The sequence below is a fragment of the Arvicanthis niloticus genome, chromosome 18 (genome assembly GCF_011762505.2).
Source record: "Arvicanthis niloticus isolate mArvNil1 chromosome 18, mArvNil1.pat.X, whole genome shotgun sequence".
In the NCBI taxonomy this organism is placed as follows: domain Eukaryota; kingdom Metazoa; phylum Chordata; class Mammalia; order Rodentia; family Muridae; genus Arvicanthis; species Arvicanthis niloticus.
Genome location: NC_047675.1, coordinates 23,032,449 through 23,058,112, shown reverse-complemented (window position 1 = coordinate 23,058,112; position 25,664 = coordinate 23,032,449). Strand labels below are relative to the sequence as shown.

Here is a 25,664-nt window from a genome sequence, read left to right as displayed (position 1 = left end):
CTCTTATATCCTCCATTCCCGAGTAACTTTTTTTTTTCTAGAGATGAGGACCAAATCCAGGGCCTTGTGCTTGCTAGGCAAGCATTCTACCACTGAGCTAAATCTCCAACCCCTCCAAATTACTATTTTAAAAAAATTTTCATTTGGGGTTGGAAAGATGTTTTTATCTGCTCTTCTAGAGGTCCTGAGTTCAATTCCCAGCAACCACATGGTAGCTCACAACCATCTGTAATGAGATCGGATGCACCTATTCTGATGTGTCTGAAGACAGCTACAGTGTCACATACATAATAAGTAAATAAATCTTTTAAAAAATTTAATTTTTTACTTTAAACACCAAGTTTTCTGTTGTATTTTACTTTATCACCAGGCTATTTTGCCAAAGTGGGGCAGAGAGGTTGGGAAGAAGGCTGAGAAGCAGCCAGGTGAGCTTGTCTGCTGGTTAGGACATCCTGTTCTTAAGGATATTTGAAAGCAAACACTCGTAGTTGCTGAGTTAGAAGGTGACCCTCAGCAGATCCTTTACGAAGGTCTTCTCAGCGTTTCTAGAAAAGACAAGTACCACCCAGCCTAGACACATAGTCAAAGGACTTTGACTTCCAGGGTATTGTGAAGATCTTGGTTCAGTTTTTATGGCCGTCAAATTTTAGTAGTGATGGTATAGCCTCGGAGGGAGATGGGCAGTGGGCCTAAGAATCTCCTCTAGGAGGCCCCGTTTATATAAGCAAACCATCAGCTAGGCAAAGACAGGCTGAAGCAGGAAAAACAATTCAGCTTTACTTCAGCTTACCTGCAGTTTGGGGATTTGAAGCTTGAAACTAAAACTGGCTGTAGAATTACAGAATTGATCTTAAGGAGTTGACTTGTGTGTCCCCCGCCCCCTTCTCCAGAACATCCCCTTAGTATATTATTCAGGATGGCCTGGAACTACAGACGGATCTCCTCTGGAGGAGGAACAAAAGGCATTATGTTCAGCTTTGTCTCTCTTCTTCTTTAACAAACAACAAAAGAAAACAAAACCCACAAAACTAAACAACTTCCAAATTGCTAAATTGCACAGATAAAACATCTATAAAAAGTTTAAGATGGGGGGCTGAAGAGGAGCAGTTTTTGCAGAGGAGCAGGGGTGCATTTCCAGCACTCAGGGCAGCTAAAGCTTTACAGCTGTGACTCTCATCTCAGTCCAGGGGTATCCAATGCCTTCCTGGGTACCAGGCACACACCGGCTTGGTGAACATATATGTAGGCAAGCACTCACTTTTTTTTTTTTTTTTTTTTAAATCTAGTTGCTGGAAAGATGGCTCAGAGATTATAAGCGCTGGCTGCTTTTCCAGAGGTCCCACCTAGTGACTCACGACCATCTGTAACTCCACTTCCAGAGGAACTGACACCCTCTTCTGACATCTGTGGACACTGTACACACATGGTGCATAGATTTACAAGCAAATGCCCCCCCCACACACACGTAAAATAACACATCTCTTTAAAGTTCAAATAGTCCTGGTGTGAGAGGTTACACCTATTATCATCTCAGTAGTTTGGAAGATTGCAAGGAGCTGTGTTTCAGGCCAGCCTGAACTGCAGTTGGGTTAACTGAATGAGACCTTGTCTCAAAACTCAAACATACAAAATTTCTACAAGGTAGGTCAAGATTGGTCATTGCCTCCGGGAAACAAAAAGTATGGGAGGGAGCCTGTAATAGCCAGTAATCTGCTACAAGATAGCGGATAACATAGCCTTTTATCCAAGAAACAAAGGGCATTGGCATCCTTGAGAATGGCCAAGGGCAGGAGGAAAACTTCAGTTTCTGTATCTCTTCAAAAGACAAATGGGGGAAAAAAAAAAAGACAAATGGAAAACAAACTTTAAAAGAGCTAGGACTAGCCGGGCGGTGGTGGCGCACACCTTTTAATTCCAGCACTTGGGAGGCAGAGGCAGGCGGATTTCTGAGTTCGACGCCAGCCTGGTCTACAGAGTGAGTTCCAGGACAGCCAGAGCTACAATAGAGAAACCCTGTCTCGAAACAAACAAACAAACAAACAAACAAACAAGAGAGAGAGCTAGGACTAGGTGGGCATCTGGGAGACTACATTCTCCAGCATGCATTGCTGCTCTAGGGCGCAGACAGTGATGGAAGATAGCACGTTACTTTTGCGCCAGTAGGGCGTGCGACTACATAACCCAGGATGCAAAGAACCTCAACTTTGCCCCGCGTCTGACGTTCTCGGATGGCTGGTGCTCCTTGCTAACGAGATCCGAGGGGTGGACAATGCTTCCGCTGAGAACCCGCACAGCCTCTCGGACCGTGACATTTCGAAAGACGAAGGAAAGTAGACGAGGGCTGCATCACCCTGCCTCTAAGTTAGAGTAGTTTGTGCGCAGGTTGGCCATGCATTACGGACTCCCTCCCGTATTTTTTGTTTCCCGGAGGCAATGACCAGCCAGTTCCCATAGGTCGAACACCTCGAAGGCAGATAGACGTCTTCGAGTCCCAAATCGAAGTTCTCAACGTCTATCCATTGGCTCGCACCCGGGTGCGCAGGCGCCCGGGCTCGGACCCAGTCCCTTAGGGCTGATGAGCGGCAATTGGCCTGAGCCCGCAAAATAGGAGTCTGGATTGGTAGTTGCTAGCAGGAGCCTGGTTTCTTCCTCGACTTCTGCGAGTGATTAGTGTGTGATTGGTTTAAATCCGCGGGTACCCGTCAGCGATTGGACGGCCGTTGCGGACAGCGTGCGGCCATTGGCTGGCGTTAGGGCCATCCCTCCACCAGCGGGCAGCGAATGGTGAAATGGGAACTGGGAGGGGAAAGGCCGCGACGTGAGCGCGCGACCTCGGGCGCCATTTTGTCGAGAAACAAGCGGAGTTAACCGAAGAGGGGGGTCGAGGAGAGCCGGAGTCGAGGACCCAGGAGTTTCCTGTGTCCAGCGCTGCCGGAGCCGCCTGAGGTGAGGCGGGGTTGGGGGTGGCGGAGGCTGGGGGTGTCAAGCTCGGGACGCGGGTCCGGGTGGGAGCGGTACCGGGGGTGGACCACGGACCACTTGAAACCTTTCCCGGAGCGTCGGGACTCGGGCAGCCGAGACGGAGACGTGGAGCCAGGCGGGAGGGGACGGACTCGGCCCGCTCGCGGCGGCTTTACTCTCCGGAGAGGGGAGACCGGTGCGCACGTTTCTGGATTCCGGGCGCCGGGCGCGGGTGAGCCCCGGAGCGGCTCGGCCTGGGGCCTGGAGGCTTCGAGGATGGCGGCGGAGGTGGCAGTTCGGATCCCAGGGCCTCGGCTCGCCGCGCGCGCTGGCTGCACCCTCCTCTGAGCGCACGAGCTCCTCAACTGCCCCTTTTCTCCCGGGCTCTCGGATGAGGGACGATGGGCACGGGCGCCCGCGGCCTAGGTCCTCGGCGGGCGGGGGACGGGTTTGGAGTTGCCGCCGACTCGTCGGGCTTCCCGGGGACTCACTCTCCTCCTTGGCCCCCCAGCACGTTGTCAAGCCCCCCGCTTTCTGGTGGCTGGCGGTGGGAGGGGCGGGCGGGAGCGAGCACTTCCGTGTTACTTCTCGCCACAGGTTTTTTTTGTTTCACTCGCGCGCCCAAGGCGCTCGCACTTTCTAACAAGTCGGTCCCCCGCTGAAGTCACCTAGGTCCCTGTGCCGTCGTCAGTGTTGGTTCTGTCTGGCCGCCCCTCCCCCGGCAGCCCCCCGGCAGATGCCCACCAAGTGAGCTGAATGCTTGCAGTTCTTGTAGTTGGTGCAGGTCTTGGAGAGGTTTAAAGCCTAAGGCTAAACAAACACATTTGGCCATGCCACCAGGTCTGGGAGTTCACCCACCTGTGCTCACAGACGTTACTTGCAGGAGGAGTACTTTGTAGGTTTTTAAAAAGTGCTTTTCAAAGTGGTGTATGGAAAATCAAACTTGATGGAGAGGTCAACGTTCCCCCTGAAATCACCTCGACAAAGATTACACTCCCACCTTCCGTGGACCTTTAGTCCAGGCAGGCCTTGTATCTGTGAGCTCTAGCCCCAGATGTCGAGTTTCGTTGGGGCCTGGTTTGGTTTTGTTTTTTTTTCCCCTCTCTCTCTATTCCAAACCGAGTAACAGTACTTGAGTTTCCCTACCTGTTTTGTTGCAGTTCGATCCCTTGTGATTATAATGAAGATTAAAAAAAAAAAACCAAAAAACAAAAAACCCAACAGCAATCAGCCAATAATTGAGTAAGTGTACTCCTTATTAGAGACAATGGCAGCATTTCCCTGGTGACCTCTCTCCTTGGAAAAGGAGTAGGGATACATGTGTGAAAATGGTGGAGTTATAAATGGGATTTGTTTTAAGTGATTGTTGAGGGCATTGCTGATGGTTGTCCCATTGCAGAAAAATGGGCTGGTGATAGCAAGCAGTGCCCTCCCCTGAAGGGGAGCATGTTAGTAAAGGTTCTGTTTGCAGGCAGAGGGGCTGACTTGGAAATTTGGTTCTTTTTTACCTGGGCCTAGCTGTTTAGTGGAAGCAAGTCTAGAATTGAGGCACAAAAAAACCCCCTGACCTTTAGCTGGGTGCGGTGACACGGGCTTCTTCCCAGCAGTACAGAATGGGGCATGAAGCTCATGATTTTTTTTTACAGCCTAGGCTACATATTAAAACCTTGTCTCAACAAAAACAGTGGAAAAAAACAAAGGCAGGGTGGGGAGGATCCTGATCACTAAGACCTGGAAGTATTTTTTTTTAAATCCAAGATTAAAATTTGTTGAATAATACACACACACACACACACATACACACACTGAGTGAGAGTGAGTGAGTGAGTGAGTGAGTGAGTGAGTTTAGCATTCTTGTGCCACAGCTCATGTGTGGAGGTCAAAGAATAAATTTCAGGAGTCAGTATTCTGACTCTTCCTTGAATTTCAAGGATGGATCATTGTCCTCATGCTTGTGTGGCAAACGCTTTTACCTTCTGAGCCATCTTGAGGCCCTTAACGATTATAGTCTTAGAAGTTGGCTTTATTTATTTTTTTTGGTGACTTTTTATTTTATTACTTTTCTGTGTATTTGGTCATATGTGTGCCATGTGCATGCCTGGTACTTGAAGAGTTCAGAAGAGGGCATTGGATCCCTTGGAACTGGGGTTATGGGTGGTTTGGAACCTATACTACCCATATGGTATGGGTCTTGGTAACTTGGGACCTCTGTAAGAGCAGCAAGGGCTCTCTTGACTTGCTGAAGCCATGTCTCCTAACCGTGTTTTGTCTCTTTAAAACACATTTATTGTGCGAGTGGATTTATGTTGTTATGGTGAGTACTTGGCCACAGTACTTATATCAAGGTTACAGGACAACTTTAGGTAGTGGTTACTCTTCTTTTTGGGCCCCAAGCATAGAATGCAGGTTGTCAGGCTCCGTGGCAAATACCTCTTCTCACTAGTGTACTGCACTTGTCCCCATTTGATGCTTCTTGAATTAACAAAAATACTATCTACCCCTTTGAAATGGCATGTTTGCTGACACACACTCACACTCTGTATGCTTTGTTGGGGCTTGAACACAAGACCTTACAAAAGGTGTTCCCCTGAGTTTTGTTTTGCCCTTTTTCTTTCACCCCAACCCCCAAGGAATCATTATGAAGCACAGGCTAATGTTGGACTTGTCATCTTGCTGTTCTCAAATGCTGAAATTGCAGGTGTATGCTATCACTTTATTTTGGGTTTATTACTAATTTGTTTTATTTATTTGTTTAGAGACAGAATTTCTCTGTGTATCCCTGGCTGTCCTGGAACTAACTCAGTTTGTATACCAGGCAGGCCTCAAATTCAGAGATCCTCCTCCTTCTTCCTCCCAAGCTCTGGGATTAAAGGTTTCCTACCACCTGGCATGTTTTGGTATATTTTTAATAAAAGATATATGTGTATGTAAGTATGCCTTCTTGTCTTAACCACTGAGTCCCAAGAACAAAAGTTTTCACTCATAAAGAATTAGCTGGACAGGCAGTGGTGGTGCATGCCTTTAATCCCAGCACTTGGGAGGCAGAGGCAGGTAGATTTCTGAGTTCGATGCCAGCCTGGTCTACAGAGTGAGTTCCAGAACAGTCAAGGCTATACAGAGAAACCCTGTCTCGAAAAACCAACCAAGGCCGGGCGGTGGTAGTGCACACCTTCAATCCCAGCACTTGGGAGGCAGAGGCAGGCGGATTTCTGAGTTCGAGGCCAGCCTGGTCTACAGAGTGAGTTCCAGGACAGCCAGGACTAAACAGAGAAACCCTGTCTCGAAAAACCAAAAAAAAAAAAAAAAAAAAAAAAAAAGAATTAGCTGAAATGATAGGCCTAGTGACTCAGGCCTGGTAACTCCAGCACTGAGGCTTAGGCAGAAGGATCAGGAGTTCAAGGCCGTCTTCAACTCATAGTTAGCCTTGGTACAGGAGATCCTGTCTCAAGCGGAGGGTGGGGGAGTGGGGGGGAGGGGAATTAGCTGAAACACTTCTTAAATGACACCGAGTACATTTTCCTGTTTTCAAAGTGAATCCCAATGAGGTTTTTTTTCTGTGGTTCTGGGCATGGTATCTGGGATCTAGCATATACTAGGGAATTTTCTGCTGCTAAACTACAGTCTTAGCTCCCAGTGAATATTTGTTAAGATTTTATTTATAGGAAGCCCAACAATGCTTTTCTGTTGGTTCACAGTTTTATTACATATGCAGGTTTGGAAGCCAGAAGACAACTTTGTAGGAGTCAGTAATCATCTGGTGGGTCCTGAGAATTGAACTCGGGTTATTAGGCTTTTCCCATCAAGGCACCTCACTGTTTTTGTTTTTTTTTTTTTTTTTTTTTTTACATCTGAGTCAGGGTCTCACTATTGCACTAACAGTAGACTGTACTGGCCTTGATCTCACAGTGACCCAGCTCTCAGGTGTTGGGATAAAAGGTGCTAGCCACCAGATTGGGCTGGCTTGAGGTCCTTAAGCATGTTTCAAAGGCCAAAGTGATCTTCACTGTGCCTAGTTTTTTATGTTAATATATATTTGTAAGAATATAGCAAAGCAAATAAAAGTCATTCATTGAAAAATGTTTTTGAGAAGGTAGTAATTAACCTAAGATCCTGTGTTATGATTTCTTCAAGCAGCCTCTGGAAAGGTAGAGCATCGTAGGTTTAAGAAGTTCATTTCTGGGGCTTGGAGATGGTTTACTGGGTAAAGTGGGAGAAGAACTAACTCTACAAAGTTGTCCATTGATCTTCACATGTTTGCTCTGGCATGGGTTATACACAAATACGACAGGTAAATTTCAAGCCAAGGCAGGAAAACCCGTAGTAAGATCCTATTTTGGGAAACCAGATTTCTATAGTAAGATGAGGATCTCTTACTATGGGATCTCCACACTAAGATCCTAGCTTCGAAAATCAAAACCGAAACATTTCATTTTTCATTGTGGGAAGCTCAACTTGTAGGATGTGGCTTAACTTTGTTAGACTTGTTAAAATGCAATTCCTGAAGATTGAATTAATGAGATAATAAACTGTAGGGTGTGATGTTATGTCTGTAATCCATTCACCAAGGAGGCTGAGATAGTAATATCTTGAGTTGTAGACCAACATGAGGATGCAAAATGAGAGGCTGTCTCAAACTTTGTGTATGGTGTGTGTGTGTGTGTGTGTGTGTGTGTGTGTGTGTGAGATGATCACCTGATTACATTAGATATTGAGTGATAGATACTTTGAAGAACACAACAGAGATTGTAAATGCAGGCACAGATGGCCTTGGCATTAGTGTGGCTGTCAGAAGACAAGCTCAAGGGCTGGCCTTCATTTCCTACTTTGTTTAACAGTCTGCGTTGTTTTTCTACTGCCTATGTCTGGCCAGCTGGCCCACAAAATCTGAGATTCTATCTTCACCAGGATTATGACTGGCACTACAGTTCCCAGCTTTTACTGTGAGTTCTGGAGATTCGAATTCAAGTCATTCATGTGTGGGTAGCTTTTAACCAGCTCACCATGTAAATTTTCTTTGTGGAAATAGAGCCACCTTGTATAGCTCTGGCTAATTTGGAATTTGTGATGTGAGCAGGCTGACCTCCGAGTTGGAATGTTCTTCCCACATGCTGGGATTATAGGCATGTACCATCATACTGTCTTGTCCTTTTTTTTTTTTTTTTTTTTTTTTAAGAATATATGTGAAGTGTTTGCCTGTGTGTATGTATGTGCATGATGAGAAGACTAGAACCCCTGAAGCTGGAGTTATAGGTGAGTCTGAGTCCTCTGTTAAGCAGTAAGCACTGTGCTACCTCCAGCTACAGTCTCAAGCCTTCCTTCTCCCCTCTTTCTCCTCTTTGTTTGAGATAGTCTTGCTTTGATTTAGTTTCTCCTGGCCTACAACTGGAACCTTACTGCCTTAGGTCACCTGGGCACAGGGGTGCGACTGCACCACCATGTATCCCTTTGTCTTTTTGGGGTGAGGGGATTAGGAACTTAATTTGGACCCCTGGCTGTCTTGGAATTCACTGTGTAGACTAGTAGACTTACCTTTGCCTTTTGAGTGCTGTGATTAAAGGCATGTTTCACAGTGTCTAGTTTGCTTCTAAAGTGTTTGTTGAGAAGTCTTGATGGTGGGAGCGGCTGCAAGGGAGGGAGGGATACCCTTGGGCTTTGCTCCCTCCCCACCCCCCAGGCAGGGTTTTTCTGTATAGTCCTGGCTAACTCACTCTGTAGACCAAAGCTGGCCTCGAACTGGCCTCGAACTCAGAAATCAGCCTGCCTCTGCCTCCCAAGCACGACACCACTGCCTGGCTGGTTTTGTTTTTTAAATTGTGTTTTGGGGAGTTAGCCATAGTCCTTTCAGATTACTTTTCTTTTGTTTTTGTATTTTCCAGAGACAAGGTTTCCTTTCTTTTCTCTCTCCCCCCTCTAAGATTTATTTGTTTTATGTATGTGAGTACAATGTCAGTCCCTCCAGACACACCAGAAGATGGCATCAGATCCCATTACAGATGGTTGTCAGCCACCATGTGGTTGTTTGAACTCAAGACGTCCGGTTTGAACTCAAGACGTCCGGTTTGAACTCAAGATGTCCGGTTTGAACTCAAGACGTCCGGAAGAGCCAGGCAGTGCTCTTAACCACTGAGCCATCTCTTCAGTTCCCAGAGACAAGGTTTCTCTGTATAGCCCTGGCTGGAACTTACCTTGTAGACTAGGCTGTCCTCAAACTCAGAGATCCATTTGCTTCTCTCTTTCAGTTCCAGGATTAAAGGCGTGTACATTACCATGTCTAGCTGTATACAGTTGCTTCTTAGTACTGAATAGGTTGAAATACATACCTTGCTCAGGGGTCTACATTCACCCATAGTGATGACTGCACGGTCTTTAACAACTAAAAGCAAACAATGTAGTAGTATTTTTTTTATTTTATTTTTATTTGTATGAGTGTTTTGTGCATGTGTGTCTGCTGCTCTTAAAGACCAGAAAAGGGGGGGGGGGCATCATCCCTAAAACTGGAGTTAACTCAGTTAAGAAGCTGCCTCATGCCTCATGGGTGCTGTGTATAAAACCCAGGTTCTTTGGAAGAATAGCCATTGTTCTTAACCACTGAGCCATCTCTCCAAACCTTTATCTGCATGTTCTTGAAGCAGGAGACAGGTGCACAGATGTGTTCTTGTGGCATTTCTTGAATTGTGTTTTTAGATGTAGTTTAGGTAATCCTGATGAATGACTGTGGTTCTCTGCATATTTATTCATTTTGGTCACCACACTCAACAGGCTTGTCCCTCAGATGGAGTCTTAGCAGTGAGAGGGCATCTTGAAGGGTAGACCAGTATTTTTATTGTACTGAGGGAGCCATTTTCTCCAAGGAAGGTCCTCTTGTTTTGAAAGTACATGGGCTGCTTTTGATAAGCACTTGTTCGGAACATCTGCTTTCTTTTCAACAACAGCCTGAGAAAAAGTGTGGCATCCCAGGTCCAGGTTTCCTTTCCAGGGACGTGGAGGGAGGAAGGAAGACACACACACACACACACACACACACACACACACACAGAGGCACTGAGACACACTGTCTTTGTACACGATAGTGTGCTTGAAGGTAATGTAGTCAGGAAGAACTGTGGGTGTCAGTGTTTTCCTTTCACTTTGAGCCAGAGACTCTTCATTACTGTTACATTATGCTAGGTAGGCTATCTGGTCAGGGAGCTTCAGGGGATTTCTCACCTCTACCATCTTGCTGTAGGAGCATTGGGATTACAGACACCTGCTACTATGCTCAGCTTTATGTGTGTGGGCTCTGGGGATTTAAACTCAGGTCCGAATGCTTATGTAGCAAGTGCTTTACCCATGTAGTCATTTCCCCAGCTGTGTTTTTTTTTTTTTTTAAAGATTGTGTGTCTGTGTTTCTGACTGTAGAGGACAGGGGTGTTGGATCCCCTGGAGCTGGAGTTACAGGTAGTTGTGAGCCAGCCACCTGATATGGGAAACAATTTGTATCCTCTGAGAGAAGCAAGTGCTTTCAACCATTGTGCACATTGTCCCAGCCTTCCAAAAAATATTTCTGACACTGGGCATTTCTAAGCCCAAGAATAGAATTTTTAAACATTCAAAATGTTTTATTATTTTTTAGTGGGGGAGGTACTCTGCCAGCTCCAGTGTCCTTGTGGAGGTCAGAGATAGCATGTAGGGTTGGTTCGCTTCACCATGTGGCTCCCAGGTAACAAACTTAGTGCTTCATGCTTTGTGGCAAGTACTTTGTAAGCCATTTTACAGGCTCAAGAACACTATGCATGTGCCATGGCATACATAGTGGAAGTCAGAGGACTGCTTAAGAGAGGCTGTTCTCTCATTGCACTGTTAGTGCTTTTACTGCGGAGGCATCCTGTTTGACTAGAGCACTTAATTTTTGAAGCTGAATATGATGATAGATAGATACATGGCTGTAATCCCATCTACCCGAGTGGCTGAGATGTGCATGGATTACACATTGGAGATGAGCCTGGGGTACATGAGTTGAAGGCCAATGCTAGATCTGCTGTCTCAAAAGGCCAGTGTTTTTGGATGCATATGGTTGATACTTTTTTACATTTATGTAATTGTCCTTTTTAAGCTGGGCTAATAGGTACCGATGCAGTACATACATTCATGTTTTGCCTGGGGTATTTCTGAGAATGTACCCCTTTCTTTTTCAAGCAAATACACATCGTAGTTACTTGAAAGTGTTACTACATATCAGTGTTGACATATGCATGTGAGTGCTGGTACCTGTGGAGCCAGAAGAGTTCCCATGGATCTGGATTAGTAGAAGGCCTTATGTGGGTGCTGAGAACAGAACTCTGGTCCTCTATAAGAGCAGTCTGGGCTTCTAACTTCTGAGCCATCTCTTCAGCACCAAGTGAGGTTTTAGTTTATCTCTGGTGATCAAAATAATTGACATTAATTTCTTTAACTATACTAACCTAGTTTGAAATATTTGTATGTAGGTAGCCTTTTTGAGTCCTTACCTGTCTTTGGTTTTAGTGACTAATCTCTACCTTCCAACACACACACACACACACACACTTTTTTTTTCTTTTTTTTTTTTTTAAATTTCAGAGAAAGGGTTTCACTCTCTAGCCCCATCTGGCCTGGATCTGGTTTTTGGCTGGGTTCCAGCTTACAGAACTCCCATCATCCACTTCTGCCTCTGGGGTGCTGGGGTTAAAGGTGTGTGTCACTACATTTGGCCACAGTGCTTAGCATATTATAATCTGATAAACTTCTTTTACTTTCTCTATACTGGCTCTAAACCTAAGGCACCTGCCCCTCCCAAGCCTCCTAGTAGCCTGAACTTTTTTGTAAAAAAAAATCTAATTATTTTATGAGTGTGAATGTTTTGTGTGTGTTATATTATGCCTGGTACTCTCTAGAGGTAAGGATGGTTGTGAACTACCATATGGGTGCCAGGAACTAGACCAAGGTCCTCTGTAAGAGCAGCAAGTGGTTTTTAACCTCTGAGTCATCTCTCCAGCCCCTTGGCCTCATGAATTATTAAGATTACTGTTGGGACCCTGTCTTCAGTTGTGTATCTTTTGGTTTGTTTTTTGAGACAGGGTCTCATGTAGTCCTGGCTGTTTAGAACTATGTAGATCAAAACAGCCTTGAACTCATCCTCCTGCCTTTTTCCTGAGAGCTGGGATTAAAGGTGTGTGGCACAACACTTGGCCCTTGTGGCTGGTGATACATCATGTTACCAGTAACCTTATTGATACATGAAAGTATAACTAAAGACATCTCTTGAATGAGCCTTAGAGACAAAACAGTTTCAGATTTTGACTACATTGTTTTTTTTTTTTTAAAGATGTATTTACTTTGTATGAATGTTTTGCCTGCAAGTATGTATCTTTTCCATGTGTGCCAGGTGCCCTCAGATCAGAAGAGGATGTTGAATCCTCTGGAACTGGAGTTTATGGGTGGTTCTGAGCACCACCATTTATGTGCTAGGAATAGACTTAAGCGTCCTCAACAACTGCTCTTAAGACTGTTGAGACAGGGGCTGGAGAGATGGCTCAGAGGTTAAGAGCACTGCCTGCTCTTTCAGAGAACCCAGGTTCAATTCCCAGCACCTCCATGGTGGCTCACAACCATCTGTAACTGCAGTTCAGGGAATCCGATACCCTATCCTGTCCTTCTTGGCTACTAGGACACACATGGTATTCAGGTATATGTGCAGGCAAAACCCATACACATAAAACAATAATTAAATAATAATAATAAAAAAGACTGTTGAGACAGTTCTCCAGCTATTTGTTTCCCTTTTTAAAAAACCCTCATCTTTCAGTGGGGCATGGTGATGCACACCTGTAATTTTGTTGCCCTCCAGACTGAAGTGGGAAGAAATTGCCTGTCAGTCTAAGCTACTAGTGATCGATCGATCTATCTATCTATCTTTAGATACACAGAGAAAGAGACCTTACCAGGTTGTGTTTTACCAACCTAGAAATTGAATATATCCACTGGGCCTACCGAAAGAAGGTATGCAAATCTATAACCACCCTTCTGTCTGCCTCCAGAGTATTGGTATTGCAGGTGTGTATCTCTGCCAGCCTAGCTCATGTTTAATTAGTATGTTTCTGATTTACCTCTTCCACGCCTTTCTTAGCCATTTGTTTGGTTTTTCGAGACAGGGTTTCTCTGTGTAGCCCTGGCTATCCTGGAACTCACTCTGTAGACCAGGCTGGCCTCGAACTCAGAAATCCACCTGCCTCTGCCTCCCAAGTGCTGGGATTGAAGGTGTGCTCCACCACTGCCCAGCCAGCTATTTGTTTTATACTCTTTAGTTATCTAGCTTTTTGCAAAAGCATGACTCTGTGTGTATATAAAGAGTGGTGTATACTCCAAATATGCATATATGCATGCATATATATATATATCTCCCAGAATTTGTGTTCATCTGTCACTCATGGGTATTTTTTAGATTTATTTTATGAGTGCTTTATCTGCATGTACTACTGTGGGCCAGGAGAGGGCATCAGATGCCTTTATAGATAGTAGTGAGCAATCATGTGGTTGCTGGGAATTGAACTCAGGACCTCTGGAAGAGCAGTCAGTGCTCTTAACTGCTAAGCCATCTCTCCAGACCTCATGGGTATTCTCCTATTCATTGATATTCTTCCTCCTTCTCCCTTCCCCTCTCTAGTTTTATTTTTTATATGAGTTCACTGTAGCTGTCTTCAGACACACCAGAAGAAGACATTGGATCCCATTACAAATTGTTGTGAGCCACCATGTGCTTGGCTGGGAATTGAACTCAGGACCTTTGGAAGAAGAGTGCTCTTAACCGCTGAGCCATCTCTCCAGCCCATTAGGTATTCTTTTGCTGACAAGTATTGCAGTTAACAATATTTTATATGTTACTGGACACTTGGAAGTATGTATATTATTAGAAAGATTGCCTTTCTCAGAGGATTTTAAGTGAAAGTCTCTTTGTGTAATCACTTAATGAAGACCACATTTTTCTTTGGTCTTACAAACTTAGTTGTGCTTGGTAGCTTTTTTTTTTTTTTTATTTACTACTTTAAAAAACCATACACACAATCAAAATGGGATCCTGCTATTCAGAGTTCTGCAGCTTTTCCCATAACAACATGGATGGTTTACATTAACATTAGCTATGATTATTTGTTAACTAATGTTTAAGAAACTCTTCTTTTGGGTGGTATTCTCCAGTGGAAATGTGAATGTGCTTTCTTAAGCTTTTCGTTCTACAAGCACAAAGTGAGTGTTTGCCTGTTGGATAAAGTTCTGTGGACTGCAGATAATCTTTATATGCCAGTGGAATTCTTGGTTATTCCTGCTGTTTTTGGAGAATTACTCAAAATGTCTTTATCTTCTGTGATTACTATTTTGCTTTTTATTGTCTTTTTTTGGTTTGTTTGTTCTTTTAAGGGAGGGGGAGGAAAGACATTGCTGGGGACCAAACCCAGGGCTTTTTGTGGGCTAGACCAGTCCTCTATCGCTGAGTAATATCTTCAGCCCACTGAATAGTCGTATCTTTCATTTACTTAAAAATATTACTGTTCGCCAGGCAGTGGTGGCGCACGCCTTTAATCCCAGCACTTGGGAGGCAGAGGCAGGCGGATTTCTGAGTTCGAGGCTAGCCTGGTCTACAGAGTAAGTTCCAGGACGCCAGGACTACACAGAGAAACCCTGTCTCGAAATCCAACCCCCCCCCCCCCCAATTACTGTTCAGGTAATAGCTGACTTGTGTAATATTGCTGTGACATATTAGTGCTGTTTCTTTTTGTGGGTGTCTTTATTTTGAGTCAGTTTTTTTTTTTTTTTTTTTTTTTTTGGTATTCACCATTGCTCTCTTCAGACACACCAGAAGAGAGCATCAGACCCCATTGCAGATGGTTGTGAACCACCATCTGATTGCTGGGAATTGGACTCAGGATCTTTGGAAGAGCAGTCAGTGCTCTTAACCACTGAGTCATCTCTCCAGCCCAAGACAAAACCATCTTGTGTAGCCTCTGTACCCTCAAACTCAGTGCTTAGAGTTAAATTCAGCCTTCTTAATGCTGCGAACCTTTAATATAGTTCCTCATGTTGTGGTGGCCTCTAACCATAAAGTTATTTTTGTTGCTACTTCATAACTGTAATTTTGGTACTGTTATTAATAATAATGTAAATATTTTTGGAGATAGGAATTTGCCAAAGGGGTCAGGATTCACAAGTTGAAAACCACTGCTGTAGAATGTTGATATTACAGAAATGCGCCATCAGGGCAAGTGGTCAGTGCCCTACCATTTTGCCCTGTACAGCAAATTCAAATTCAAATCAGGAAGCCAAGGAGATCAAAATAGCCTTGAACTAGGGCTAGTGTGGTTGTCTTCTATAGGTAGTTATTTCTGATGTAACTATTCTAGTAGCACAATCACAACAAACCCTGTGAGGTTTAGAAGGATGCATAAATGTTTCTAAGGGAGAGGGGGAGACTTATTATTTTTTTAAGTGTGTGTATGTGTTGTGTGTTATATTAGTGCAGGTGCCTGTAGGAGGCCATAGGGAGAGTTGTGAACTGCCTGGTGTGGATGCTAGGAATTAAGCTAAGGTCCTCCATGTCCTTTTTTGTTGTTTTGTTTTTTCAAGACAGGGTTTCCTCGGTGTTTTTTTTTTTTTTTTTTTTTTTTTTTTTGTTTTGTTTTGTTTTATTTTGTTTTGATATCTTTAATAACTTATTTTTAGGTCATGTGATGTGTGTTGGTGTTTTTGCCAGTTATGTCTATGTGAGGGTGTCAGATCCTACTACCATGTGGGTGTTAGGAATTGAACTCGTGACCTCTGAAAGAGCAGCCAGTGCTCTTAACTGCTGAGCCATCTCTCCAGCCCTGCTCTATGCATTCTCAATTGCTAGGTCATCTCTCTTAGCCCCCTTTGAGTGTTCTCCTTTAAGGTTTTGGTTTTGCTTATTTTTTAAATATTTGTGTATGTTGTGGCCTGTTTGTGGGATTCAGGACAACCTTCAGGAACTGGTTTTCTTCCATCCTCTTTTGCAGGGAGTTGAACTCAGATTGTCAGCAAGTATTTCATTAGCCCAGCCTAGCCCAAGAGCTGGCTCAGTGATTGAGATTCCCGAGGGTCTGGGTTCACGTGGCAGTTCACAACCCATCTGTAACTCTAGTTTCAGGGAATCTGACACCTTTTGGCCTTTAAGGGCATTGTACACCTGTGGTGCCCAGTCATACAAGCAAATGAAACATCCATGCATGAAATAAAAATAAGTTAAAAAAGATTACTCGTTGGTAACACAAACCCCAGTCCTCACAAGGCAGAGGCAGGCAGGTTTCCGAGTTTGAGGCGGGCAGGGTGTGCAGAGTGAGTTCTAGGAGCCATGAAGTAGTCCCGTCTCAAAACCTATTAAGTAGTTTTTAAAAAATTAAAAATTGCAACAAAGCAAAAAAAAAAAAAAAAAAGAAAAAACACCCCAAAACTAAGCAATTGGCCCCCCAAAACAAACAAAATAGTTAAAGAAAATGTCAGTTGGAGAGCTTGTTAGCAGTGTTTGTAGCTTTCTATTTTTATTACAGTATTTAGAGCAGATACAGTAGAGCAAAATGTTGTAATCTAAGTTATGGATACATTTATGGGGCTAGAGTTTTACTGGAAGTTAGTATATACTATAGAAGCTGGTAAATTAAAATTTACATTAATTAAAATTCATGGGCCAGTGAGATGGCTTAGTGGCTAAAGGTACTTACTGCCAAGTCTGATTTTGACCCTGAGATCCACCTAAGACCCAACTTAGTGGTTGAAAGACAAAGCTGACTACCACAAGCTGGACTTGACAATTTATTTATTTATTTATTTATTTATTTATTTATTAATTATATGTAAGTACACTGTCACTGTCTTCAGACACCCCATAAGAGGGCATCAGATCTCATTACAGATGGTTGTGAGCCACCATATGGTTGCTGGGATTTGAACTCATGACCTCCAGAAGAGCAGTCAGTGCTCTTAACCGCTGAGCCATCTCACCAGCCCCACAAGCTGGACTTGAACTCACAGATTCACCTGCCTCTGCCTCTGAGTTCTGGGATTAAAGGTATGTGCCAACATACCTGGCACAGGGTAACTTGTGAATTTTTTCATGTTCATGGTTTTTCAAGGTTTTTTAGGGCTAAGAAGATGACTTGGTGGATAAAGTGCTGCCCTGTAACCATGATGACCTGAGTCTGGATCTCCAGCTAGGCGTTTGGTCTGCTATCCAATGGGGGCTTGCTGGCCCAGAAATTTAGCATAATTCGAGTTCCAGGTTCAATTGAGAGAGCCCAGTCCCCTCAAAAGGGGAAAATAGAGGAAGATATCTTGACTTCACCCCTGACTTACACATATCCACAGAAAACATTTCTCTCTGGTTATATCAATAAACTAACTATAGAGAGCACAGTAGCCAGGACCTGAGAGATTAGTTACACGTGTATATCAGTAATTCTGGCAAGAGACAAGATGCTCTTTAGATTATCAAATTTAAAGATGGTAGGAGCAGGATGGTAGGGAGTGGAGGTAGTTTAAGATCTTGTTATGAATAATTTAAGAGAAAATAGTTTCGGTTAAGATTGGTAAGACTTTGCAAACAGGTAAATAAAACAGTGAGGGAAGATCAGGGCTTTGTTTTATTTTTAAAACATACTGTGTGTTATCGGAATTATTTAATAAATATCTGGACATCATAATAGGGGCTCGAGCTGGAGGTAGAATTGGAGAATTAATGCTGTAGATAGTTTTTAATATTATAGACTAAAGTAGATTACCAAGAAACTGAATACAGAGAAGAAAAGAGAAGGCTGAGGTCTCTTAACGTGAGAACTAAGGCAAGTAAAGGAAGTCAAAGGGATTCTGTGGGGTCAACAGAATAAGTAATGGGTAGTTTGGAGGGAGGGGAGGTGTCAGTGTTGTCATAGGTGACATAGATCCCATTTCTTGGATCAAACCAGGATCTATGTGGGAGATGGGGGTAGTGAGAGCTGTGATTGGTAGTGTTTTATGCTGGGTTCAATTCCAAGCACCCACATGGTTCTCAAGCTGTCTGCAGACCAGACATAGAGCTCACAGATAGGCCTACCTCTCACCTGGTCCTAATTTTTAGAAAGATTGGTGTGTGTGTGTGTGTGTGTGTGTGTGTGTGTGTGTGTGTGTGTGTGTGTGTGAGAGAGAGAGAGAGAGAGAGAGAGAGAGAGAGAACACACGCAAGAGAGAGAGAGAGAGAGAGAGAGAACACACGCAAGCGCACACATGTGAGGGTATGTACGGGCTCCTGTTCATGCTTGCCCGCTTGCCATTGTAGATTGCCCACTTGCCCTTGTAGAGACTAGAAGAGGGCAGAAGGTATTCTGAAGTTACAGGTAGTTGTGACCAGCCCAATTGTGGGGAGACTGGGAGTGAAAACACTAGTCTTCTGGAAGAGCAACAAGTGATCTTAGCTCCTGAGCCATCTTTCCAGCCCCTTACTTCATTTTAATAGCTGTCTTTATATGGTGATAGTTAGTAGTACTGTGTGTACAAACCCTGCAGATTCAACCTAAGGCCCCTGTGTTATGTACAAGGCAAGCATTCCTCCACTAAGGTATCTTTTTCGTAATTTTTTTCTGGTGAAAAACATTTAGGGGGGAATGTATCTGGCAAAATAGTCTTTTTGCAGTTTTTGAGACAAGGTGTCATGTAGCCACATTTGCCTTGAACTTGTCATGTAGTCAAGGATAATTTTGAACTGATTTTCCTGCCTTAGGATTTATAGGCTTATGGACCACACTTAGTAGGAAAGAAATAGTCTTTTTTTTTTAAAAAAAAAAAAAAAAAAAAAAAAAAAAAAAACAACCACTATTTTATGTGCATTGGTGTCCCGTCTGTATGTGTGTCTGTTGTGAGGCTGTCAGATCTTGGAGTTAAGACAGTTGTCAGGTGCCATGTGGGCACTAGAAATTAAGTCAAATCCTGGAAGAGCAGAGTCAGTGCCCTCAACCTCTGAGCCATCTCTCCAATTCCAGGAGTACAGTCTTAATCAAATTTCAAGGTTCAGGATTATTAGGGTGATAAATATTTCATTACTGTTAAGACATTTAAAAATAAAGGTTCACTTTTCATGAATTTGGGCCCGGTGGTTACGAGCCTCATGTTGCTCTTGGAGAAGACTGGAGTTTGGTCTCTAATGACTGCAGGAGACTATGCTCATCATAGACTATGCTCATCAGTCTATTAAATCCAGCTCAAGGGGTTCCTGAGACCTAGTCTGGCCTCCGTCTGTGTGTGTGTGTGTGTGTGTGTGTGTGTGTGTGTGTGTGTGTGTGTGTGTGTGAAAGAGAGAGAGAGAGAGAGAGAGAGAAAAAGAAAAAGAGAGAGAAATCTTGTCAAAAACAACAACAAAATCTTTAATTTATGCCTTAAATGCTAAGGTTTAAATTTGTAATGGAAAAGGGTTTGTGGTTTGGTTTGGTTTTGTTAGCTACTGCCTAGGGTAAAGGTTGGATAAACCAATGAACAACCTGCCATTTTAGCTTTATTACAGTTTGGAGTTTTCCTTTCCAAAGAATTTTTAAATTTAATTTAAAAATAATTTTCAGTTTTTGAGACAGGGATTTTCTATACTCCTGACTGTCCTGGAACTCACTCTGTAGATCAGGCTTGCCTCAAACTTAGAGATCTGCCTGCCTCTGCTTTCCAAGTGCTGGGATTAAAGGCGTGAGCTACTGCCTGGCTCTAAATTATTTGTTTGTTCATTCATTCATTCATTCATTCATTCATTTTTTTGAGACAGAATCTCACTATGTATAGCCTTTGCTGGCCTGGAACTTAATATGTAGACAAGGCTGGCCTTGAATTCTCAAGAGATGCTCCTGCCCCTGCCTGCTGAGGGTCTAAATTATTCTTATGAGCACTTTCAACTTTGGCTTCTGGAGTTCTTGCTTGGCTTTTAATTAGCCATTTAAATTACTACAAGATGTAACCTGAAATACAACTTTAAGATTGTACAGTAGTGTGGGAATCAGGTGAGTCAGTACTTGGGCACTAGTGTGTCCCGTGGGAAGGGCACTAAAGTGGGGTGAGTTTGCTCACACCCTACCTTTGCACCTGCTCTCAGCCTCAGGTGAGTGAGACAATCTCAGATACAGGAGTAACTTGGGTACTCACGTTGGTTCTGATGCTGTTAAATGAAATTAGTAAATTAGAGATCTCAAAAGTTGCAGATTGTTTTATTAAATTTAAACTCTTGGAAGATACTATCTTTTAACTTAGAGCATGGCATTTTTATCTTCATTGGTTGAGATGACATAATTTTATTTTACTTTATTTTATTTATTTATTTTGTTTCTGTTTTTGTTATTCGAGACAGGGTTTCTCTGTATAGCCTTGGCTGTCCTGGAACTCACGCTGTAGACCAGGCTGGTTTACAGAAATCCACCAGCCTCTGCCTCCCAAGTGCTAGGATTAAAGGCGTGCACCACCACTGCCCAGCATCATAATTACTTTTTAAAGTGTCCTTAATAACATTTTAAATGAGATAGATGAAAGTTATTTAACCTTCCCCCACAACTGAATTCTGGAATTTTGTTTTTAAACAGGTGCCATGTTTCAGAACAGAGTAAGACACTTGGTAAAGAAGAACTGAAGACATTTACAGTTAACAGAGATAGCCTGATTACAAAGAAAGCATTAACCTGCCTCTGAGGTGACTAAAGGGGAATAATGGTGATTTTGCGCCGGGCTCGGCCGCCTGCTTCCGCCCCAACCAGCAATGAATCTTGACTCGCTCTCGCTGGCCTTGTCTCAAATCAGCTACCTGGTGGACAATTTAACCAAGAAAAACTACCGAGCCAGCCAGCAGGAAATACAGCATGTAAGTACTCTATTCAGAATGTAAATGGCATTGAAGCAAAAACAAATAACCAGTTGATAATAAGTTGGTAGTTTGTTACTAGGTTTTGTGACAGGGCATAACTTCTTTTTCTTTGTGTTATTTTGCTTTAGAACTGTATATAAAAGACCTTATTACCAGTCTGTGGGTATATTCACAGCCTTTTATTTTTCTGTTGAGCAAATATGAAGACAAGTATGCATTTAATCCTAGTACTTGGAAGGCAGAGGAAGGTGAATCTCTGTATATTTGATGCCATTCTGGTCTGCATACTGAGTTTTTGGCCAGCCAGCCATAAAGAAACTGTCTGAAAAACAAGCATTAATAACAAAAAGCCCAGTAAAGAAATATGATCTGACTGGGTTCAGTCTAGTTCTATCGTTTTCCTCTTCAGCATTAAGAGGGAATGGCTCAGTGAATAAAGTGCTTGTTGTGTTTAAATGTGAAGGTGAACATTAGGATCCCTTAAGCCCACAAGAAAGCTGGGAAACTCTGGCAGCCTGCCTGTAATCTCAGTTCTCTGGAGGCAGAAACAAGCTTCCAGGGCACTGTAGATCAGCCAGACTAGCCATAATTGGTGAACTCTGGGTTCAGCCACAGACCCTGCCTCAATCAGTATAGTATGGAGAAAGACATCTTATTTCAAATTTGGGCTTCTTTAGGCCCCCTCTTATTCATGCAGCTGTAATGGTACGTGTTTCCATGTGCTAACAAATTCATGTACACATAAAAAAGGATGAAACTACATTGGAAGTATAAGATACTCAGTGGTGGAGTGCTTGCTTAGCACGAGTTCAGTAACAATTACCTGTAGGCTTTTAGCCATCCTCCTGGGTATGAAGCTTTGATTCACAAGTAATGATGCTTGGACATTTGTGTTCCCCTTACCAATTTTTGCATCTTTGGAGAAGTACCTGTTACATTTTTTTTCCCCTCTGGAGCTGGGGAGATAGATGGCTTTGCAGTTAGGAATACCTGCTGCTCTTTGAGAGAACTGGAGTTTGGTTTCAAGCACACACATTGGGTGACTTACAACTTCCCATAACTCCAGTTCTAGGGTATCTGATGTCCTTGTGTTCACTCACACACGAACATACACATAAAAAGCCAACTCTTTAAATTCTACTTTCTGTAGTGTAGATTTTACATGTGTTAGTATTTGATTCAATCTTTATGAACATAAAGTAGCTGAGTGTGATGTGCTCGCACATGGAGATTGAAACATAATTGCTAAAGATGGAAGCAGAATGATTGTTAGGCGTTGGAGGGCATTCTGTAACCTTGTTTCAAAAAATACATAATTCTCTACTTTTTGCAAAAGAAATTGTAGTTGATTCATAGATCACAAATGTAAGTCAAATATGTACCTGTTTGTCTCAGCCAAATCTAAGAAAGGATTTATGCAGCAGTGTTCAGTTTTGGTTCTTTTATTTTGTGGTATGTATGCAACAATTGTGGTAGTTTTTTTTAATTTTTAAAAGATGTTTAATATGTTGGGCCTGCCTATCCATTTCTACCTACAGGCAATGGGTATTAATTTTTTTTTCTCTTAAGTATCTTTTCAAAGTCAGTATGTTTGAATATATAGGAGATGGAAATGCATATGTTAGCCCTTTTAAAATAGAATGATGACATATGCTAAACTGCCTGTTCTCTTCTTTCCTTTTTCTTTTCTTTTTATGACAGGGTTTCACTGTGTAACTCTGGCTGACCTTGAATTTCTGTGCAGACCAAGCTGGCCTTGAACTGCCTGCTTCAGCCTCTCAAATGCTGGCATTAATGGTCTGATTAACTAGGCCAAGCAAGTTTTATTTATGAGTGTTGCTTGTAACGTGTATGTGTATCATCCTGCATTTATCTAGTGCCTTTGGAGGTCAGAAGAGCAAGGGCATTGATGCCCTGGAACTAGCACTATAGGTGGTTATATCCCTCCACGGGGTGCTGGCAACCAAATCTGTGTCCTCTACAGGAGCAGTAAATGCTCTTAACCACCCAGTCCTTTCTCCAGCTGTGAACAGTCAAATCTTCTAACTCTTCAGAGAAGACTCATGTCTCATCCTTATTTATCCTTGGTTTGGATTAATTTTGAAAGTTACGTTTCCTGTGCTCAGCATGGTGGCATAAGTCTTTAATTTCAGCTCTTAGGAGGCAGAGGCAGGAGGATCTCTGAAATAGAGATTAGCTTGGTCTACAGAGGGAATTTAGGATAGCCAGGGCTGCACAGAGAAACTTTGCTTGGAAACCCCCCCACTCACCCCCAATCAAGAATGAAGGAAGGAAGAAAAGAAAAAAGAAAAAGAAGACTCAGCAGTTAAGCATCTATTTTGGGCCCCTTACATGTTGGCCTTCTAAGCTATTTCTCCCATTATATATATGTGCTGTCATTTTTTTTTTTTTTTTAAGAATAATTTCCCTTTTTTTTCATAGATTTATTTATTTCGTTTATATGAGTACATATATGAGTAGCTGTCTTCAGAGACACCAGAAGAGGGCATCAGATCCCATTACCGATGGTTGTGAGCCACCATGTGGTTGCTGGGAATTGAACTCAGGACCTCTGGAAGAGCAGTCAGTGCTCTTAACCTCTGAGCCATCTCTCCAGCCCGTGTTGTCATTTTTATACATAATTTATTTAGTTTTTAGGGGAAGGTAGAACCCTAGATCTCCTGGGGAGGTCAGAGGACAACATAAAGGAGATGGAGATGGTTCTATTTTCCACCATGTGGGCCTCAGGAATTTAAAGCTGTTAGGCTTGGTAATGTGTGGATTAGCCTGCTGAGCCATTTTGCTGGCCCCAACAGTTAACTTTTAATTTCATTGGTTTATTTTGAGACAAGGTTTCACTATGCAGTCCTGGCTCTGTCTTTGCAGGTGCTGGCATTCAAGGTATGCACAACAATGCCTTTTACATCTACATTAACTGTCTCTTTGTCTGTCTGTCTCTGTCTCTGTCTCTGTCTCTGTCTCTGTCTCTCTCTCTCTCTCTCTCTCTCTCTCTCTCTCTCTCTGTGTGTGTGTGTGTGTGTGTGTGTGTGTGTGTGTGTGTGTGTGTGTGTGTGTGTGTGTTTCAAATAGATCTCATTGTATTTTGGGGCTAGGCTTAACTTGAAGCCTCAGCCCTCTAAGATGATAGGTGTGCACCACCAAACCTGACTAATCTCACCACCTTTTCATTAAAGTAAGATGTATGTACAGAGCAGGCCACACACCATGTGCAAATGAGTTTTCATTAAGTTAGCATCTATTTAGTATATTCACACAGATCAAGCAGAGTGATGGCTTTTACTCACCTTCCTCTCAGTTACTGAATACAGCACCTAGACTCGGTCCTCTATTTCTAGGTGTGTACTTTACAGCTATCACAAGACATGTATCTTGATATGTCCATATTGGAAACAATCTCAGGATTCATCAGTGCTGTTCTGTAAGCATTGAAACTATTGTTTTGGACAGCATAGGTGGCTCTTAGAAGGTTGACCGCAAAAAATGTGAATTGTGTCATTTGAGTCATTCTGTGTAAAATTAACATCTCTTCATAGCAACGGGTTTAAACATTTGTGTTACTGGAAGTATTTAAGGTGGTTTAGTGGTAGTTCTCACATCCTTTTAAAAAATTTTATTTTTGAATTAAACAGCTTTTCATACAATATATTTTAAAAAATAACTTGTTAATTTTATGTTTGAGTGTTTTGCTTGCATGTATGTCTGTGTGCCACATATGTGCCTAGTGCCTGTGGAGATCAGAAGGAATCAGCCCCCCTGGAACTGATGGATGGTTGTGAGTCTCCATGTGGGTACTAGGAATTGAATCCTGTTCTTTTATAAGAATACCCTTAACTGCTGAGCCATTTTTTTTTAAAGCCCCTTCATACAATATATTTTGATTACATTCCTTCCCTGGCCCCAGTTTTTACATTTAAGCAGTCTTACAAGGGTAGTTAGTATTGTCTCTCATTGACTGAACCCAGTGCTTCCTCCAGGCTGTGTACAGGTACAACCACCGAGTATTTTGTCTTGTTTTATGTTGGAAACTCAAAGATGTTAGTTTGTTTTTTGTATTCTGAAAATTGCAGAGCTGAGATTTGAATATATAGTACCTCTATTTTATGATGGTTTTATATTTGCTCATAGAAGATAAGGAAGTAGAAGAAAATTAGTCTCTGGATTGGAAGATATTCTAGTCCCAAGTTTAGCTACTTCTGGCAGTTCCTACTCTAAAAGACTTGTAGTGTTGTGAGACCGACTTTTGTAAGATAAGTCTCTGTCTTCTCCTCTTCTTCCTTTGAAGTGGTTTACTATATCTATGGCTAGCCTGGAACTCACTCACTGAAACAAGGCCTCTAACTTAGAGATTTGTCTCTGACTGCCACATGCTGTAATCAAAGGTGTATTTTTGAAACTAGGTCTTTGTGTGTTTAATGTGTGATGGGATGTGTCTGTAGGCCAGAAGAAAACTTTGGGTGCTTTCCTCACTTGTTTCCCACGTTTTATGAAAAGCTCTGCGTCTCTGACTCCCCAGGGTTGGGATTATAGGCATGTCCTGAATCTTAGTTAGGGTTTTACTGCTGTGAATAGACTCCATGAACAAGGCAACTCTTATAAAGGACATTTAATTGGGGCTGGCCTACAGGTTCAGAGATCCAGTCCATTATCCTCAAGGTGAGAACATGGTGGCACCCAGGCAGGCATGGTGCAGGATGAGCTGAGAGTTCTACAACCTCATCTGAAGACTACTAGCAGAATACTGGCTTCCAGGCAGTTAGGATGATGGTCTTAAAGCCCACACCCACACCTACTCCAATAAGGTCACACCTCCTAATAGTGCTAC

The 25,664-nt window shown here is 42.8% G+C and overlaps 1 protein-coding gene across 7 annotated transcripts in view; it reads left to right on the top strand.

Moving 5' to 3' along the window:
• Positions 1 to 2,787: 2,787 nt before the first annotated feature.
• Positions 2,788 to 25,664, top strand: part of Cnot1 (CCR4-NOT transcription complex subunit 1) — an 89,117-nt gene continuing 66,240 nt past the window's right edge. For 6 of the 7 annotated variants that reach the window (XM_034522453.2, XM_034522455.2, XM_034522451.2 and 3 more), the window contains exons 1-2: positions 2,812 to 2,946; positions 20,544 to 20,818. In XM_034522453.2, coding sequence (XP_034378344.1) covers positions 20,717 to 20,818 — 102 coding nt within the window. In that variant the 5' untranslated portion in view covers positions 2,812 to 2,946; positions 20,544 to 20,716. Of the gene's footprint in view, positions 2,947 to 20,543; positions 20,819 to 25,664 lie in introns of all 7 variants that reach the window. The other variant, XM_034522454.1, reaches the window with a different exon arrangement.